Source organism: Bos javanicus, chromosome 21 (assembly GCF_032452875.1).
Source record: "Bos javanicus breed banteng chromosome 21, ARS-OSU_banteng_1.0, whole genome shotgun sequence".
In the NCBI taxonomy this organism is placed as follows: Eukaryota; Metazoa; Chordata; class Mammalia; order Artiodactyla; family Bovidae; genus Bos; species Bos javanicus.
Window position 1 is genome coordinate 67,409,868 of NC_083888.1, and position 18,220 is coordinate 67,428,087.

General features: G+C 54.2%; 1 protein-coding gene across 1 annotated transcript; it reads right to left on the bottom strand.

Moving 5' to 3' along the window:
• Positions 1 to 14,491: 14,491 nt before the first annotated feature.
• CKB (creatine kinase B) lies at positions 14,492 to 17,759 on the bottom strand. Its single transcript, XM_061395472.1, is given in 8 exon segments — positions 14,492 to 14,879; positions 14,962 to 15,151; positions 15,319 to 15,442; positions 16,117 to 16,288; positions 16,592 to 16,779; positions 16,781 to 16,955; positions 17,143 to 17,347; positions 17,650 to 17,759. Coding segments are annotated over 7 exon segments (1,221 nt in total). The 5' UTR covers positions 17,336 to 17,347; positions 17,650 to 17,759; the 3' UTR covers positions 14,492 to 14,700.
• Positions 17,760 to 18,220: the final 461 nt, after the last annotated feature.

Genomic DNA, 18,220 nt, shown 5'->3' on the forward strand with positions numbered 1-18,220 from the left:
GCCTGCAGAGACTTCGTGAAGACATTCCACCTGTGTCTGTAGGGTTCTGGGCTCAGAGCCCGCTGTGAGGAAAGTTGACAGGCCCGTGCCAGTGTGCCCAGAGGACAGGGAGAAGCAGTGGGCCAGGTGTGAGTGCCAGGCAGGAAGCTGAGGGCGCCTCACCTCCTCTGGGCTCGAGTCTCCACCGCCGATGCCGGCCACTCCCGGGCCTGCCTGCCCCACTCAGCCCTGAGTGGCCACTGTGCCTGCCCCTGCCGCCCTGACAGCCAACAGCAGTTACAGGTTTCTCTTTTCTGTATGCTGTTACTAGACTACAAGCGCATGGGGCAAGGAGCTTGGTCTTTTTTTTTTTCCTTCCTGTAACCCAAGGATCTAGCATGGTGCCTGGTACATACTACAAAAGAGGTATTCATTGGCGACAGTGACGGAGCACAGGCCCGAGGGTCTGGGACACATGAGGCGGCTGTTCTGAGTCTCCCCCGAGCCGCCTCTCCCCCGTCAGCCCAGGCTGAGATAGGCTGACACAGGCTGCAGCTGCAGGGAGTGGTGTTTGGTCCGGACAAGGCCCATCCTGCTTGATCTCCAGCAACTCTGGACCCTTCCTGTGTTGCAGACGAGGCCCAGCGGTGGGGTGAGAATGGAGCCCGTGGTCCCGCTTGGGCCGGTGCTCCTTGCTCTTCACCCGTCTGCCTGTACTGATGCCCCTGCAGTGTCATTCAGTCCAGACCCTGCAGGTTCCTGCAGACGTCGAGGAGGAGGCCACCTGGTGAGGAATCGGCCATGAGATGCGAACCTTCAAATTGAAACGCTTGGCTGAGCGCCTTACTCTGGGCCTGGCCATGAAGCGTCACACAGTCAGCGTGGCATTTGGGTTTCAGTCCCTTGAAAGAGTAGCGACCTGAGGCTCGCCAGCATGTGAGGTGTGTTCAATCGGGAGGTTAGTCAGGATTCACTTGGGCATCAACAGCGGCCACCACCATCTCCTCTGTTTAGAGGTGGCCCCCACCGTTAACTCTGATTAACAGTGGCCACCACCAGTTACCTCTGACTGCTTAGTCACGAGCCGGAGCCTTCCACAGACCAGGGTCACTCTGGGGTGGAGGTTAGACCAGACCACACTTGCCGAGACGACCCAGTCTCAGGGTGACAGCAGGGGCCACTGGGGCCGGATTGGCAGGTCTGATGCCGTCAGCGTTGGTTTGGTTGCCTTGTGGATTTTTTTGTTGTGGTTTTTTTGTGGCTGTCTGTGTGACAGGGCTGAGTGGCTACATGCTCTCGTGCCCTCCCCAGCTCCCTGGTATTCATCCCTGCAGTTTCTGACTGTGGTGACACACAGAGGCCTTCCTGGGGGTGTCACCGAGGGAAGAGCCGGCGGAGCATCCATACCCAGCCCGTGCCATGCCTCCTTCCTGCCCCCTCCACCCACCCTCTTAGAAAGGAAACCTGCAGCTGCTCATCAGGAACTTCTGCTCTGGGGGCCTCCGGTGCCTGGGTCTGCGGGGAGTTCTGGCGGCTGCTGCCTTTTCCTGACGTGTCGCAGCTTCCTACACCGCCCTGGTGCTCTCCTCTCCTCGGCAGCTTTATGCTCAAGGCTCCAGTGTTTGAAGATCAAAATTGTATTCCTTCCCTGAGTTTTATCACTCCAGGTGATTACTGTTCTAGTTCTTTTCAAGTGTTTCAGGACAAGATGGGAAGAGTCTCTCATTGTTTCTACGTTTGTGTGTTCACTTAGCAACACTCACACTAGGAGGTTCAAGGTGGGACAGCTGCTCTCAGAGGGCCCCGTGCTGAGCTCTGAGGATCCAAGAATGAGGTAACAGCCATGTTCTCTTGTAAGTTCCCTCACAGGAAGAGGGACACAAGCACAGCTGCGAAGCCTGGCAGGGCCAGTGCTGCGTAAAGGAACGCCGGGCTCAGGGCTGAGCAGGAAGCCCAGTCCAGGTGGAGGAGGCAGGTGGAGACGAAGGAACGACCAAACGCCCCAGGTCACACAGTGGGAGGGAGGGACTGAGTAGCCTGTGCCAAGGCAGGCACGGCGGACTCACCGTGTCCCCGAGTTGTGGGGCGAGTGTTGGGGCAGCAGTGGGCTCAGTGCTGCTCTGTTCCGTTGAGGGGACTCGGGTTCAGCACTCCTTAGGGAGTGGCAGGCTTTGGGCACAGTGCTGCCTCCAGAGCAAATCAGACCCTGCTGCCCTGGGCAGCCAGGTGCTGGGGGCCAGACAGGAGGTATCCGGTGTGGCCCATGTGGTCCTCCCATTCTTTCTGGAGTGAGGGCTGCACTGGCTGCCCGTCCCCCTCTGGAGGGTGCTACCAGCGGGCAGGAGTAGGTGTGAATGCACTCCCACGCAGGCGTGCTCTGCATGGAAGGAAGCCGGGAAGTGGGAGCATATGCAGTCAGTCCTTCGTATGGGACCAGGAGAACTTGGTAGAGGGACCCCTGGGGGTCATGTCCCAGCACCAGAGCTGCAGCCACTCCACCACCCCAGACGCACCCTGTTCCCTGAAGGACTGTGTGCTGCTCCCTCCTCTGTCGGCCTGCAGCATCCAGCTCCACTGGCATCCGCTGCCTCCTGTCTTTGGTGTCCTCCCCTTTAGCCCAGCTGGCTTCTCTCTGCAGCCCCAATACCCTGGGTCCCTGGATCCTCTCCTCCCCTTCTCTGAGCTCTGGAGACTCCGCGTGGGCTTATCTCGTGGCTTAGCCTGTGAGTAGAGGGTGGGAGTCATGTTATCCTGAAAGAGCATGCCGGACATCCTCTTGTCTTGACCTCGCTCAGGATGTGGGGTGTGTTTTGAGTTCCCTAGCCTCGCAGTATTAATGAATTGAACCAAAATACTGAAACAGGACTAGAGAGGCAAAGTTGTGTTAGCATGTCTCGTTGATGCTGGAGAATAGAGGAAAGACGTCAGCACCTGCATCCTCTCTAGTCTCGAGGAAGGAGGAGGAGGCAGGACCCTGGCCCCCCCTGCTGAAAGCGTTTCCGCTCTGAGACAGACACTGCACTGGTGCCGTGACTGTTGGTGTTGCCTGCAAGTGGCCCCAGTCAAACAGTCAGCACTTTCAAGTGTGGATGAGTATGGACCACCTTTATTACGGTCTTTTGAAATTGTGATTCTCTTTGAAGTGTTGCGCAGTTGATGGGTCAAAAGTATTGACAAAACCAGACTTTTTACTCCATTAGAAACCTGATAGTTTGTTTATTTACTAAATGGTACATTTCTAAAATAACCAAGGCATGTATTAACACAGACCACCTGTACCAGACACAGGAGCAGCCCAGTTTGGGTGGGGTGGGACAAGCGGGGAAAGGCCTAACGCCTGACCCCATAGCCAGTGTGGGATAACGTACACGGAGGAGGATGGCTGAGGGCCTCCTTTTCTGTTTAGTGAGAAAGCAGGTTTATTCAGGGGCATACTATTAAAAAGCAGAGACATCACTTTGCCAACAACAGTCGCTATAGGCAAAGCTGTGGTTTCTCCAGTGTCTCGTACGATGTGAGCGCCTCCATAAAGAAGGCTGAGCACTGAAGAATTGATGCTTTCAAATTGTGCTGGAGAAGACTCTTGAGAGTCCCTTGGACAGCAAGGAGATCCAACCAGTCAACCCTAAAGGAAATCAACCCTGTGTATCCACTGGAAGGACTGAAGCTGAAGCTCCAGTAATTTGGCTACCTGATGGGAAGATCTGACTCGTTGGAAAAGACCCAGGTGCTGGGAAAGACTGAAGGCAAGAGAAGGGGGCAACAGGTTGAGATGCTTGGATGGCATCACCGACTCAATGGACATGAGTTTGAGCCAACTCCAGGAGATGGTGAAGGACAGGGAAGCTTAACATGCTGCAGTCCATGAGGTTGCAGAGACTGGTCTCAACTTGGTGTCTGAACAAAACCACTGTGTTCCATAGACAGAGCGTGGGCCGTCTCAGAAGGTGAGAGTGACCCCAAGGTATGAGGATGTCAGTTTTTATAGGGATGGGTAATTTCATATGCTAATGAGTAGGAGTACTCCAGCTGTTTGGGAGAAGGGGCAGAGATTTCCAGGAATTGGGCCACTGCCCACTTTTTTAACCTTTACTGTCTGCCTTGGCAGTATGGTGCCTGTGGCTGTGTCACTTAACTTTCTGACGTGTTGCAGTGAGCGTATACTGAGGCTCAAGGTCTAGTGGAAGTCCGCTTGTCCACCGTCTTGGACCCAGATGGTTCTAGTCAGTTTATGGCATGTTCTTGGGCCGTGTCATTCTTCTAAAGGTTGTGCCAGGCCCACTTCCTGACTAATTCACCCCTCAGAGATTTACTCCCCGTTCTTATGGAAAGCAGAGGGACAACAGTCTGTCTTCTGTAGCTGCTTCCGGGCTGAGTAGGGGCATCGACCCTGCCTGTCAGGGAGTGAAAATCTCTGGATGCCTGATCTAAGGGCCCCAGGGGCAGGACAGCTCCTTGTTTTGAGTAGGTATGGCCTGCAGTCCTCACACAGCCATTATCTTGATGTGGAATTGTTATAACTGCTTCCATAGCTTCCTATTTTTGAAGATGAAGCATTTTTGTAACAGCATCAGGGTACGATAACTCTATAAACGACAAAAGACTTAAAAGGCACAGTTAAACATCTGATTACAGTGTAATTGATCATCTTAGTTACTGGTACGACATACAGCATTTTAAGGTAACAACTAGAGCTCTAGCATTATACCAGGACATGTCCAGATTTTAGAAAGTATGTAATTTTTAGAATTTCTGCATTAATAACATCCATACATTATATTTTTAAATTAAGAATTTTTTATTGGGGTAGAGGTGCCTTACAGTGTTGTACAACAAACTGAGTTAGCTGTATGTATACATATATCCCCTCCCTCCCACCCCCAAACAGTATGTTTTTAAGTAGGATTATGACTTATGTGATAATGCTTTCCATGTAATTTAACATGCTAAATAATAATAGTAAAATATTTCTCTCTGAGATGCCTCAGGGTCCCTCTGAAGCGTCCCCAAATTAGCTAAAAGTCAAAAGAACTTTTGATTAAAATTTGGGATTTGGAAAGTTTGTCAGAAAGTTTCAAAATAGTTGATCAAATAGGATTTCTCACTGCTGAAACCACTTACCTCAGATTGGGACTTGAACCCGTGTGGCTAGGACTCAAACCCACATGACTGTACTCAGAGTCAGCCAAAACCCACAGTACCTGGTTTGAGGACCTTCTAATGAAGCTCAGGTTCTTGATGTCTCTTCACAAAGAATTCAGTGAGACAAAGTGATAGGTAAGAAGTGGATTTATTCAGATTCAGAGAGAAGCATACTCCACAGACAGTGTAGACCATCACAGAGGGTGAGTTCAGCTGCGAAATGTGATGTGGTTAGTTTGTATAGGCTGGGTAATTTCATATGCTAATGAGTGGGAAGATTATTCCAAGTATTTGGGGGAAGGGGCGGAGATTACCAGGATTTGGGCCACCGCCCACTCAGTTCAGTTCAGTTCAGTGGCTCAGTCATGCCTGACTCTGCGACTCCATGGACTGCAGCACACCAGGCCTCCCTGTCCATCACCAACTCCCAGAGCTTGCTCAAACTCATGTCCATTGAGTCCGTGCTGCACCCAACCATCTCATCCTCTGTCATCCCCTTCTCCCGCCTTCCATCTTTCTCAGCATCAGGGTCTTTTCCAGTGAGTCAGTTCTTTGCATCAGGTGGCCAAAGTATTGGAGTTTCAGCTTCAACATCAGTCTTTCCAATGAATATTCTGGACTGATTTCCTTTAGGATGGACTGGTTTGATCTCCTTGCAGTCCAAGAGACTCTCAAGAGTCTTCTTCAACACCACAGTTCGAAACCATCAATTCTTCCAAACTCAGCTTTCTTTATAGTCCAACTCTCACATCCATACATGACTACTGGAAAAACCAAAGCTTTGACTAGACGGACTTTTGTTGGCAAAGTAATGTCTCTGCTTTTTAGTATGTTGTCTGTTGGTCATAGCTTTTCTTCCAAGGAGCAAGCATCTTTTAATTTCATGGCTGCAGTCACCATCTGCAGTGAATTTGGAGCCAGAGAAAATAAAGTCTGTTTCCATTGTTTCCCATCTATTTGCCATGAAGTGATTTGTAACCATTCTGTTCCACATCTGGCTCTAACTGTAGCTTCTTGACCTGCATACAGATTTCTCAGGATGCAGGTAAGATGGTCTGGTATTCCCATCTGTTTAAGAATTTTCCATAGTTTGTTGTGATCCACAAAGTCAAAGACTTTGGCTTAGTCAATAAAGCAGAAGTAGATATTTTTCTGGAACTCTCTTTTCTAGAAACGCCCACTCCTTGGTCTTTTAACAGAAGGGAAAGATGAAATAGTTTGAGTTTCCCTGGTAGCTCAGAGGTTAAAGCATCTGCCCACAGTGTGGGAGACCTGGATTCAGTCCCTGGGTTGGAAAGATTCCCTGGAGAAGGAAATGGCAACCGACTCCAGTATTCTTGCCTGGAAAAGCCCATGGACAGAGGAGCCTGGTGGGCTACACTCCACAGGGTAGCAAAGAGTCGGACACAACTGAGCGACTTCACTTCACTGGAACTGTCATGGCACCTCTGGGTGTGTCATGTCACCAGTTGATTGAGGATCAAGGTCTAGTCTTGTCTAGTCTTGGTCCCTTTTGATTCTAATCGGTTTATGTTGTGTCCTTGGGCTATGTCATTCTTTCAAAAAGTGTGCCCTGCCCCTTTCCCTCCCATTACACTATTTATTTGCTTCACTGGTGGTTCAGACAGAAAAGAATCTGCTTGCAATTCAAGCAACCTGGGTTCAATCCCTGGGTTGGGAAGATCCCCTGGAGACGGAAATGGCAACCCACTCCAGTATTCTTGCCTGGAGAATTCCATGGACAGAGGAGCATGGTAGACTACAGTCCATGGGGTCGCAGAGTTGGACAGGACTGAGTGACTAACACTTAAAAGTTATAAGAAATCTCAAAAGCAAATACAGATCACTTACACAATCTGTTATCAGAGGCATTCCAGGACTTTCTGGTGGTCCCGTGGCTAAGATTCTGCACTTCCATTGTAGGGGACAAGGATTCTGTCCGTGGTCAGAAGTTAAAAGACATTCCAGGAAGACTTTGTTCCCTTTTAACAGAAAAACCAAATCCAGGTGTTACTTTACCTTACTCCCAACATAGTAAATAATACTAGCTAAATATTTCTCTCTGGGATGCCTCGGGGGCCCTCCCGAAATACCTAACTAAACTCAATCCAATCTTAGAAAATCCTGATTGTACATAACTCTTTTCAGTATTTTTTCGTTCCTCACACCTTCTTTTACTGAAAACACATGCTTTCCTTAAAAGTTTTTCCATGTTATTTTTCTTGCTGATACATTAACAATAGATACAAGGTCTAGTAAACCATGGTACATAACATTGATGACATCAGTTTAGTACTAAATATTTTCCAGATGATGTGAAACTGAAGTTCATTCTGGCCAGATTATTTTCTGAGTATTTATATAAGCTTAATTTTCTTTAAGTCAATTTTACAAATTAATTTTTGCCAGTACCTTACATCTACAAGACACATAAACACAGAGGCCTCATAGTTCCTATTCTAAAATTTAGCCATGAGTCAGGTACAGCAATATAAACCCATTAGTCTGCAAAAGAAGTTGGATTGAAATTGAGTTTCTGGCAGATGGAACAAATCAAGCTTATTTGTCTCACTGGCTAAACCCTTTCTGCTAATATTTATGGAAAATGCTTAAGATTTTTATTTGTCCTTGACAAGTTCCAAATTATTAATTTGTAAAAATTTGTCTGTGTGGGTTATTAGTTGCAGCACATGGGATCTTTTGTTGCCACACACAGGCTGTAGTTTTGGTGTGGGGACTTAGTTTTTCCTTGGCATGTCAGATCTTAGTTCCCTGACCAAGGATCAAACCTGCATCCCCTGCTTTGCAAGGCAGATTCTGGACCACTGGACCATCGGTAAAGTCCCTGTTTCAAATTATTTACTCCCTCTTTCAAAATTTGCATTTTATTATTTTTAATGAAACAAAGATGAGTATTTTTAATGATAAAAGATACAATTCACAGAGAAGATAGATATCATAAACCATTAGACATATGACAAATAAAAATAGATAAAGCAAAAATCGTATCACTCTTATGTCCTACACAAATATATTTAAAATGTTGTATCTCGCTCCTTGTTACTGGATGTCCAAAGGACATTTAGAAAACTTAACCAAAAATAAATAATTAAAAAATTACTTATTTTCAAAAAGTAGATTCTTTTTGGTGATTCACTTAAATACATATATTATTTTTGAAGTTATTTTCCATTGTAGGTTATTACGAGATATTGGGGCTTCCCTGGTAGCTCAGCTGGTAAAGAACCTGCCTGCAGTGCAAGAGACCCTGGTTAGATTCCTGGGTTGGGAAGATGCCCTGGAGAAGGGATAGGCTACCAACTCCACTATTCTTGGGCTTCCCTGGTGGCTCAGATGGCAAAGAATCCACCTGCAATGTGGGAGACCTGGGTTCGATCCCTGGGTTAGGAAGATCCCCTGGAAGACATCATGGCAACCCCCTCCAGTGGATTGGGTTGGGTTGGACAATGACAGAAGGGCCTGGCGGGCTACAGTCCATGGGGTCACAAAGAATCGGACATGACTGAGCAACTAAGAACAGAACAAGATGTTGACTATAGTCCCTCGTGCTGTACAGTAAACCTCTGCTGCTTGTGGCATGTCTATTTTTTTAAAATCTGAAAGCGAAAGAGTCGCTCAGTTGTGTCTGACTCTCAGTGACCCCTTGGACTGTAGCCCTAACAAAAATTCTCCAGGCCAGAACACTGGAGTGGGTAGCCTTTCCCTTCTCCAGGCAGTCTTCCCAACACAGGGATTGAAGCCAGGTCTCTCCCTTTGCAGGCAGATTCTTTACCAGCTGAGCCACAAGGGCATTCTATTCATACTGAGTCAAACAAGTGATTCCGCTTTTTTGTATTTTAAAAAGATGGCAGAGGTAAGAGTTCCTGGAGAAAACCAGGTAGGACATTTGTATCTCAAAGGCACAGGCACTTCCTCCCAGCCTGACTTTGTTTTCCCTTTCTTTAATCTTAATACTTTTTTTAAGATCAATAGGCAAGGTTTTGGGAGTGGTAAAGGATTGGTGGGTTTTGGATTGCTTTTAGAGCCACACCTCTAGTTCTGTGAAGACTTGTAAAGCAGGGACAATTTTTTTTTCTTTTTTAAAAAGAATTAGGTGGCTACCTAACTGCCATTGAGAGACTGACACACCCGTGCTCACCCATGTTGGGATGTTTTACTTTTCCTGATTTAACTTAGCGGGGAATCCCTCACCCAAAATTCCTGTCAGGTACGGCTATTGAGTCAGACCATTGGCCTCCCGTTTTGGTAATCTATTTACAATTTTGTATGGCCCTCAGTCTGGCCTTTGATGTGAGGAGGCTTGTCTACAGCCCCATGGAATCCCATTTTTAAAGGTACTGGGACAGTTTTTTGCCAGACTTGTTTCCATTCGTATCCTGTGGGCACCGTTGGCTTGAGTTTTATAAGCACACAGAGCGGAAGCATTCATGGCATTACAGTGTCTGGGTCTGTCCACTCGAAGGCAAAGAGGTGTTGAGAGTCTGGGTGCAGAAGAAAGCCACCTTTACTTCCAGCACCGTGAACCAGGTCAGCAGCCCATAGTTTGACAACTTGGATGGGGTAGAACAGAGACCTGTCTCTTGGGACTGAGCATGCTCCCCTCCCCACCAGGAGTAACTTTTTCTTGGTGGGTGCCTTTTCTTTGAGGGTCTCCAGACTGTACTGTTGCCTGGGATTTAGTGAGCAAGCAAGGGAGCGGTGCACTCAGGCAGGAGCAGCTCTTGGTCTGGGGCTTTCCATCAGTCCCCATTGTCGTACAGGGTTGGGAGGGAGGTCAGAAAGCCCCCGTGTCTGCTAAGAATACTTCTACCAGCCATGTCAAGGCTTACCTGAGGCTTTTCCAGGGAAATGAACCCCAGAGGCTTCTCCAGGTGTTCTTTGGGAGACAGGGAGGCCCTGGGCCCCGTCAGCCTCTGGTCCTCTCATCCATCATTGGTTTGAGAGCCCCAGTATCCCTTCAGGACTGGTGACGGTCATGCTTCCAGTGGCCCTCTTGTCCACACTTAAAACTTGTTTTCTCAGGGAGAGAGTGGCTCTGATCCAGGCTTCCTGGGTCCTGTCTTAGCATGGGTCTTCGCAAGGGTGCGTGACCCTGAGGTGGTGCTGGGGTTAAGGCTGCTGCCAGTGATTAGGCTTTTTCACATTGTCCCCAAATCCTTTTCGTCTCTTGTCCCCTATAAAGAAAAAGAGAAATAGTCATGTCCAGCTCTTTGCAACCCCATGGACTGTAGCTTGCCAGTCTCCTCTGGCCATAGAATTCTCCAGCAAGAATACTGGAATGGGTTGCCATTCCCTTCTCCAGGGGATCTTCCCACCCAGGGATCGAACCCACATCGGCTTTACAGGCGGATTCTTTACCATCTGAGCCACCAGGGTAGCCCCTTGTACGTTATCTGTACTGTTAAATATCCCAAAGACCATATCCATGAGCTTATTGATAGGAGTCTGGGGTCTCCAGCTCCCCAGATGGTACATTAGGGGTAAATGGTCTGGAAAACTGTCACCCCTTCAGAATTGGGATATGTAGGAGCTCCCAATTGTGGACCTCAGGGAAGTTGACTCATAAGGGTATCATCTAAAACATGGGGTTCCTGTGGGGGGACGGGGTGTGAGCCAGCAACGCCAGGCAGTTCTCTAGACTCGGATTTTGGAATAGGGTCTTGCTTCCCTGATAGTAGGTAAAGAATTCCCCTGCACTGCAGGAGACCCCGGTTCAATGCCTGGGTCGGGAAGATCCGCTGGAGAAGGGATAGGCTACCCACTCCAGTCTTCTGGCCTGGAGAATTCCATAGACTGTATAGTCCACGGGATCGCAAAGAGTCCAACGTGACTGAGTGACTTTAATTTGAACATTTGGATGAATGGACTCCCCTCCCCATTTGCCTTTTCTTTTACAAAATATGACCAGCTGCAAGATGGTATTGTAATTTAATGACCTAATATTTTTTGCCCTATTGGTCTAAATTTTCCCCAGTTAGCTAATATGCATCCTAGCAGGGAGTCCATCTGGATGCTTACAGTTGCTCCTGTGTTTTATTGGGATGGCTTGACAGGGGGTCTAATGGGTCCTGGCTGGTGGTACTTACTTGTCCTGGTATTCTCCCAGTGTCAACAACGGGGTCCTGTGATCTCCTAAAGTCTGCCAGGTTGGTTAGCCTAAGGAGGTCCGCTGGATCAGTCAAGGAAAGGATCAAGAGCCAGTCGGGAACAAGCAACCAGAGTCAGACCGAGAGGGAGGAGACCTAACTAAACAGTTATCACTGAAACAACAGAAAGAAAGGAGCAGAGCCCAAGGGCAGGGCTGTGGTGCCTTAAGGCAGTGATACCTGCAGGAGACAAGCTCCCCTCTTTAGGGTCCTTGCGAAGGAGGCTGCCTGTCTGCAGAAGTGAGGCAACACCCACCTGCTGGCTGGGCTGGCGAGGAGTCTGGGACCAGTAGACAGTCCAGGATGTCAGGAGAGAAGCCTCAAGTCTCCCACCAACTAGGACACCTTAGAGCGTTTATTTTAAACCACTCAAAGAAATTTGTTTCAGCTATTTATATAAGGAATACATGTTCACTGTAGAAAATCTGGAAAAGAAAGTATAAAGAAGGAAGTCACCTGTTACCCCGCCACCCACAGCCGACTACTGTTCGCCGGGATTTTTCCATCCATGATCTGTGTGGGATCCCACAAGGACAAGCTGTTTTATAACCTGCTTTTACACTTCTGTTTTAAGCGTGTCGCCGGCTCACCAAGTTCTCGCCCGCGTGGCGCCACGTCGAGGGAGGGAGGTGGCCCGGTTTTGTAGCCAGACCTTTATTGTTGGGGTCCTGACCAGCTCACCTCTGTTCTGAGTGATTGCCTTCTTTGTTATCTCTATGCAGTGATGGTTCTTGAAGGGGCTGAGGGCTATTTGGGCCCCCAGGAGACACTTCGCAGTGCCTAGAGAGAGAGATTCTTCCCACTGTCCCGAGCAGGGTGAGTGAGACTGCTGGCATCTGGAGGCGGGCGACAGCGAGCATCTGCCTCCTCCCACCTGCTCTTGTTGGCACCACGGTGAGGGGCATCCTGGCCGGGCCCTGGCTGCACTGCAGGTGCGATGGGCTCTGGTGCTCCCGGGTGACTTCCACTCCAGACACCGAATGGGAACCAATGTGTGTTTCCATGTGGCTGGGCATTTCTTAAACTTTCCACGTTTGACCGTAGTTTCAAGGGATGTTAAAATTGCCCCATGTAAAGGTCTCTTGAATCCAGAGGAAAGGCGGGGGGGTTGTAGGGACTCTAGCTGAAGGGTCCATGGATGGCCGAGCAGAAGTGCTCTCACTGGGTGTATCATCAGCTATGTCTTGTTCCAAAAATAGTGCAGTTTACAAGTTTATGTTTAGTAAAAAGTGAGAAAACAAGTGGCCCAGTGAGCAGAAGTGGGTTTGAGTCAGAGTAGCCCTAAGCCTGCAGAAGACACTTCTTACAGGGTCCCAGGGAGCTTGACCTGGTTCCTGAGGGCCCCACCCCAGCTGCGGGCACAGGGGCGAGGCTCCCAGGGTGTTGACTTTACTGTCTGGTAAGGGAGCCCTGCCCACCCGGCCTTCCTGGTGACACGCCCGCACAGGGTGACTTGAAGTTCCAGCTCCTTTGGTGTGATCACTGCTAGTGCGGGGCACATCCCACTCGGACAGCCTAGGTGCTGAAGGCATTGGGCATCTCTTTATCAGGAAGCAATGTGCCTGCCAGGCCAGGCCCCTCAGGTACCCATGCACAGTCATTCCTCAGCCTGCACCCTGACTCAAGTCCCGGGTGGTGAGGGGGGCTGGTCAGGCAGGGGGGACTTCAGCTGGAGGGAGCACACAGGCAAGGGCCTCAGGGTGGACACGGGCAGACAGGCCTGGAACCCTGCCTGCTGGCCACGCAGATGATGGGAACACAGCTACCCTGGCGGCTCCTGGACCAGCAGGGAGGCCTCCCACCCCGCTGCTGACTCTTCTGAGCTGCGCAAGCCCCCCTCAGCATGGAGAGGCCTTCCCAGAGGGATGCACTTCCGTACTTTCTGCTCTGAATCACCAGGCAGTCAACAAAGCCACTGCCTGGCCTGGTCCAACCCCCACTTGCTGGAGGGGGACCGTAGCTGAAGAGGAAGCTGAGAAAAGGAGTCCTGCCTATACATGGCCCTGACCTGGAACTTCGTGGTGAGAAGGCAAGTGCAGCATTGGCCCGCAGGCTAGTCAGGGACCCCCAGGATGGTGCAGAGACCCCTTCTGTGCCAGAGGGCTTGCCCTCTTAGGCCCAGCCTACTCAGGTGTTCACTCACCCAGCCTCTGCCCCCTCCCCCGGCAAAGGCTCTGCCTGCATGAGTCCCTCACACCCGCCTGGCCACCGTGGAGGACGCCAAGGCATGCCAACTCCACAGCTGTCACCCCAACCTCCTTGTCCGGGGCCCCAGGGTCTAGATTGACAAGCTGCCCCTGGGACATGAGAGCCCATGGTTCTTGGTAGGCATGACTGCCAGCCCGGGGTACGCTTCTCCCAGCGGTAGGGTAACCCCAGGAGGGTCAGGTCTTTGCGGCTGACTTTGCAGGGGCAGCCCTGGCCAGCAGAGGGCAGGAGACTGTCGGTGAACTGAGGAGCTGGAGCGGACAAGCCCAGGAGAGGGGCGCGGCTGGCTCATTTTTCCTGCGTAGGGTGCCTGCCCACCCACCCATGGTGAGACTCCCAAGTGAGATGGTGGGTGGGGACTGCAGCAGCCAGGAGACAGACCAAAAGATCTTATCCCGAACAGCCCACCCCCTCCCTGTTTGGGGACCCTGTGAGGCCCAGGAACTGGGGCACGGAGGGTCCTAGAGAGGAGGCTGCAAGGATGGGGGTACAGCGGGGGCCCTGGAGCTCCCTGGGAGGGATGGGAGGGCTAGGCCTGAGGAGGCTAGAAGGGAAGGAAGCAGAGCAGAGAGATTATTTAGGAAATAGAGTAGGTGTTGGGGTGGGAGGGGGAGGCAGCAGGGAGAAGCTGCTTGGAAGAGGAGGAAATGGCTTTCGGGGGCGGAGCTGGAAAAGTACCAAATTTCTGGGCTCCTGCCCTTCCCCCCAGCATCTAGAGCTCCTCCAGGCTACAGTGCCAGTGAAGTGCCAGGCTCCACCCCGCAGGCCCCCGAATAGATCTCTAGATGCTCAGGCTGAGTCTCTGCCAGCAGCCCAACCCAGTCCTGCAGGGAGGGCCAAGGCAGGAGGGCAGAGGTTCACGGAATAGGACGAGGGGGCGGGGGGCCACAGCAGGGTCCCAGCTGACAGTGAGGTGGATGGGGCAGGCCAGGCCTCAGAACCAGGTGCTGGGCCCTGGGCTGCCCTGGAAAAAGGAGGCACCACTCAGACCTGGGGCAGGCCAAAACCCTAGTTTATTTCAGCATCAGCAACATCTCAGCCATCACAAAAATAAACTCTACCGAGGGCGACGGAAGTCTCTACAGTAAGGTTAAGGGCTCAGCCACCACACAGCGAGCCTCCAGGGCACGTGGTGGGCACGGCCCGGGCAATAAGTTAGGAAGCAGCTGAGGAGTTGGTGGTGGCGGCAGGTGTGGCCAGGGCTTCACTTCTGGGCCGGCATGAGGTCATCGATGGCCTGGCCCTGCTCCAGCCGCTGCTCCATCTCGATGAGCAGCTTCACACCGTCCACCACCATCTGCACCAGCTCCACCTCCGAGAAGCCCAGGCGGTCGGCATTTGAGACGTCGAAGACCCCGCCTACGGCGGCCGTGTCCACACCGCCTGGGGAGACAGCCAGCTCAGCCGGGCTGGGTGGGGGGCGGCCCTGGGGGAGTGGGCAGCTGCCCGGAGCCCCCCTACTCACCTGTGCCTCGCTTCTGAAGCCGCAGCCGCTTGAGCACCTCGGGGAACTTCTCGTGCTTGCCCAGGTGGGGCAGCTTGATGTGCACCCCGGCCCGCAGCCCGGTGCCCAGGTTGGACGGGCAGGTGAGGATGTAGCCCAGGTGAGGGTTCCACATGAACTCGTAGTTCTTAGACTTGAAGAGCGTTTCAATCTGGAAATGGAAAAGGTGTGAAAGGGGAGGCCTGGCCCTCCCCAGGGGACCAGCTGGGACCTGGGGTGCCCCCTCCCATAGGACCCTGAGGCAACAAAGACCTGGGCTCCCCGGGGGGTTGATGGGGCACCTCCATCTCTGCCTGAACCCTGGGGCCTGGCCCTGACCTGGGTGAGGCCGTTGCAGAAGCGTGTGAACACCTCCTTCATGTTGCCACCCTTTTGCATGGAGATGACCCGCAGATGGTCCTCTTCGTTGACCCACACCAGGAAGGTCTTATTGTCGTTATGCCTGGGGGAGGGGCACAGTCAAGCCTCCTCCCTGGACGAGGGGCTCGGGACACATCCAGGAACAAAACCTCGCGAGGCCCCCAGGGCCGGGGCACTTCCCAAGTCGCTGAGGTGCTAGCTGTGCCTAGGGGCGGGGGGGGGGGGGGGGGGGGGGGGGTTGCTATCACGACTCTAGCCCTATCAACACCCTGGGGGCACACAGGGCACTTCAGAGAGGGCACACGAAGCCCTGAGCTGCTTCCCAGCTAGCCGGTCAGGTACCGTGTGGTCCCCACTTAGGGGGTGAGGGGCAGAGGCAGCTGGCCCAGCCCCGCCCACGGGGGTCGCTTTATCCCGGCGCAGAGGCCCGGTGCCCGGACCGTGCGATCAGATCCGGAGCCTGTGAGCCCTGCTCCCCACCCCCACTCGAGGAAGCGTCTGCGTCATCCCGCACCTGACCGACTCCCCGCGGGCGGCGGGTGGGAAAGGAGAGAGCAAACAAGAGCCGCGGCTCCCGGAGGCGGGGGGAGGGAGGAGAAACGCCGACACGACGGCCCCACCCGCCCGAGGCCCTCCGCACCAGCGAGGTCAAAGTCTCCCGCGAGGAGGCCCGGCGGCACCAAACCCACCTGAGGAGCGCGGCGCCGCCCTCCTCCTCCGGTACCGGGCACGGGGTGGGGGCCGGGGGATACGCACCAGATGCCTCGGGCGTCGGGCCAGTCGCGGGCCATGCCCGAAGCCAGCAGCAGGGGCGACACGGGCTTATCGAAAAGGAAGTGGTCGTCGATAAGCTGCTGCTGCTCCGCCTCCGTCATGCTTTTGAGCGCATAGTACCTCCCCGCCAGGTCACCGTCCAGGCTCGACAGGGCTGCGGAGGAACGCGCTCAGGAGGACGGGTGGGCTCCTGCCCCACCCCGTACCCCCAGGATGCCCGCTCGGCCTGGCTTGGAGCCCAATTAGTCCTCCAGGTCCGAGCGGCGGGCCGCTCCGGAGCTACACGGCCCAAGCCGACCCTCGGCCGGCCCCAGGGCTCTGTGGGCGCGGGGCTGGCTCGGTGCCTCCGGGAAACCCGAGCCGACGGGGAGATAAGAGCGCGGCAGCTCGGGTGACTGGTAAACAGGCCGGCAGGGCCCGAGGCCGAAGAGCGCCGCTCAGCGGGCCGGACCCTTACCTTCGACGGCGAGCTTCTCGATGGCGCGGCGCTCCCCACGGCTGCAGTGCGGGGGGAGGCAGAAGCCGCGGATGCTGCGGCCCGTGCGCACCCGCGAGCTCAGCACGTAGTTGGGATCCAGGTCGTCGCCGCCCTGGGGGCCGAGCAGGGCTGAGCGCTGGGCAACCCCTCCCCACCCAGCCGGCCCCTCGCCCTGGGCCACCCCGCACCTGCAGGTTGTCGGGGTTGAGGTCGGTCTTGTGCTCGTCGGTGGGCTTATAGCCTCCGTGCCGGTCCTCGATGATGGGGTCAAAGAGCTCTTTGAACACGTCGTACGACTCCTCATCGCCGGCCACACAGCCCACGGTCATGATATAGGGGTGGCCTGGGGGGAGCGCGGAATGGGGACAGTGACGTCACTGCCAGACCCGAGCAAGCCGCCGAGGACCCTGCAGCTGTGCGCGCAAAGAGGGCGCCCGGACCTTGGCCCGGGGGGCGGGGGACGAGGGAGCGGGGGCGCTGGACCCCAGCCGCGGGCTCCTGTCCTGACCTCGGGACTGAGGCGCGCGTACCTGGGTTGTCCACGCCGGTCTGGATGACGTCGTCCACCGTGAAGCCGCTCGGAGTGCTCTTAGCGCGCAGCTCGGCGTACAGCTCGGGGGTCAGCACCTTGGCCATGTGGTTGTTGTGGCCGCTGAGGTCGGGGAACTCATCTTCGGCCGGGAAGCGCAGCTTCAGCGTGTTGTGGCTATTGGAGAAGGGCATGGCGGCGGCGGGCTGCGGGTAGACGCGGGAGTCAGCGGGTCCCGAGGCTCCGGGCCTCCTGGTGACCTGCTAACCACCCAGGGCCCCGGGCTCCGGTCAGCCAGGTCTCGGTCAAGGTCAGCGGGGTCGGCGCTTGCACGCAGGGGGTTACCACAGCGCCCAGGACCCCCGGCCCAGCTGGCGCTCCCACTCCAGGCGGCGGACCCCGGGAGTTCCGGAGCGCGCGACGCCCTGGCCCTCGCCCCCCGCTCCGTGCACAATAACCCCCGCCTCGATGCCCAGCGCCCCCTACCCCCGGCCCCGGGCTCACTCACTGAGCAGTCGGGCAGGGGCGGGGGCTCTAGGTCCGTCTGCAGCTCAGGGCGCGGCGCAGGCGAAGAGCGGCGGCTCCGCGCTCCCGCGGCTCTTAAGGGGCGCGACGCAGGCCGCCCATTGGCCGCTATTTATAGCCCATTCATTCGATTGGGTCGCGCTGCGGGGTGGTGCCGCCGCTTTGTCCGCCACCCTCTGCCCCCGGAGCCCCCCCACCCCACCCCAAGCAGCCCACCCCGACTATCCCCTGGCCGGGACCCCGCACAGCCTGCCTAACCCCACCTCGCTCCCGCCCAGGATCCCGAAGCCAGAACCTCAGGCCCTCGGACATTCCGGATTCCCCCACACCCACGCCTGCCTCCGAGCGGGAAACCGAGGCAGAAGAGCCTGCAGGCACTTGAGAACGCTCGGCCTGGTCTGCACCCCGGCCCCTGCCTTCCCCCCTCCCGCTAGTCCTCGCGGTGGTCGCAGAGACAGGCCAGGCGGGAGCCGTCCTGGGCTTCCACGGCAGGTACCGCCACCCCCCGCCGCCCAACACCCACCCGCCCCCCCAACCTTCTCCCGCCCAGTCTG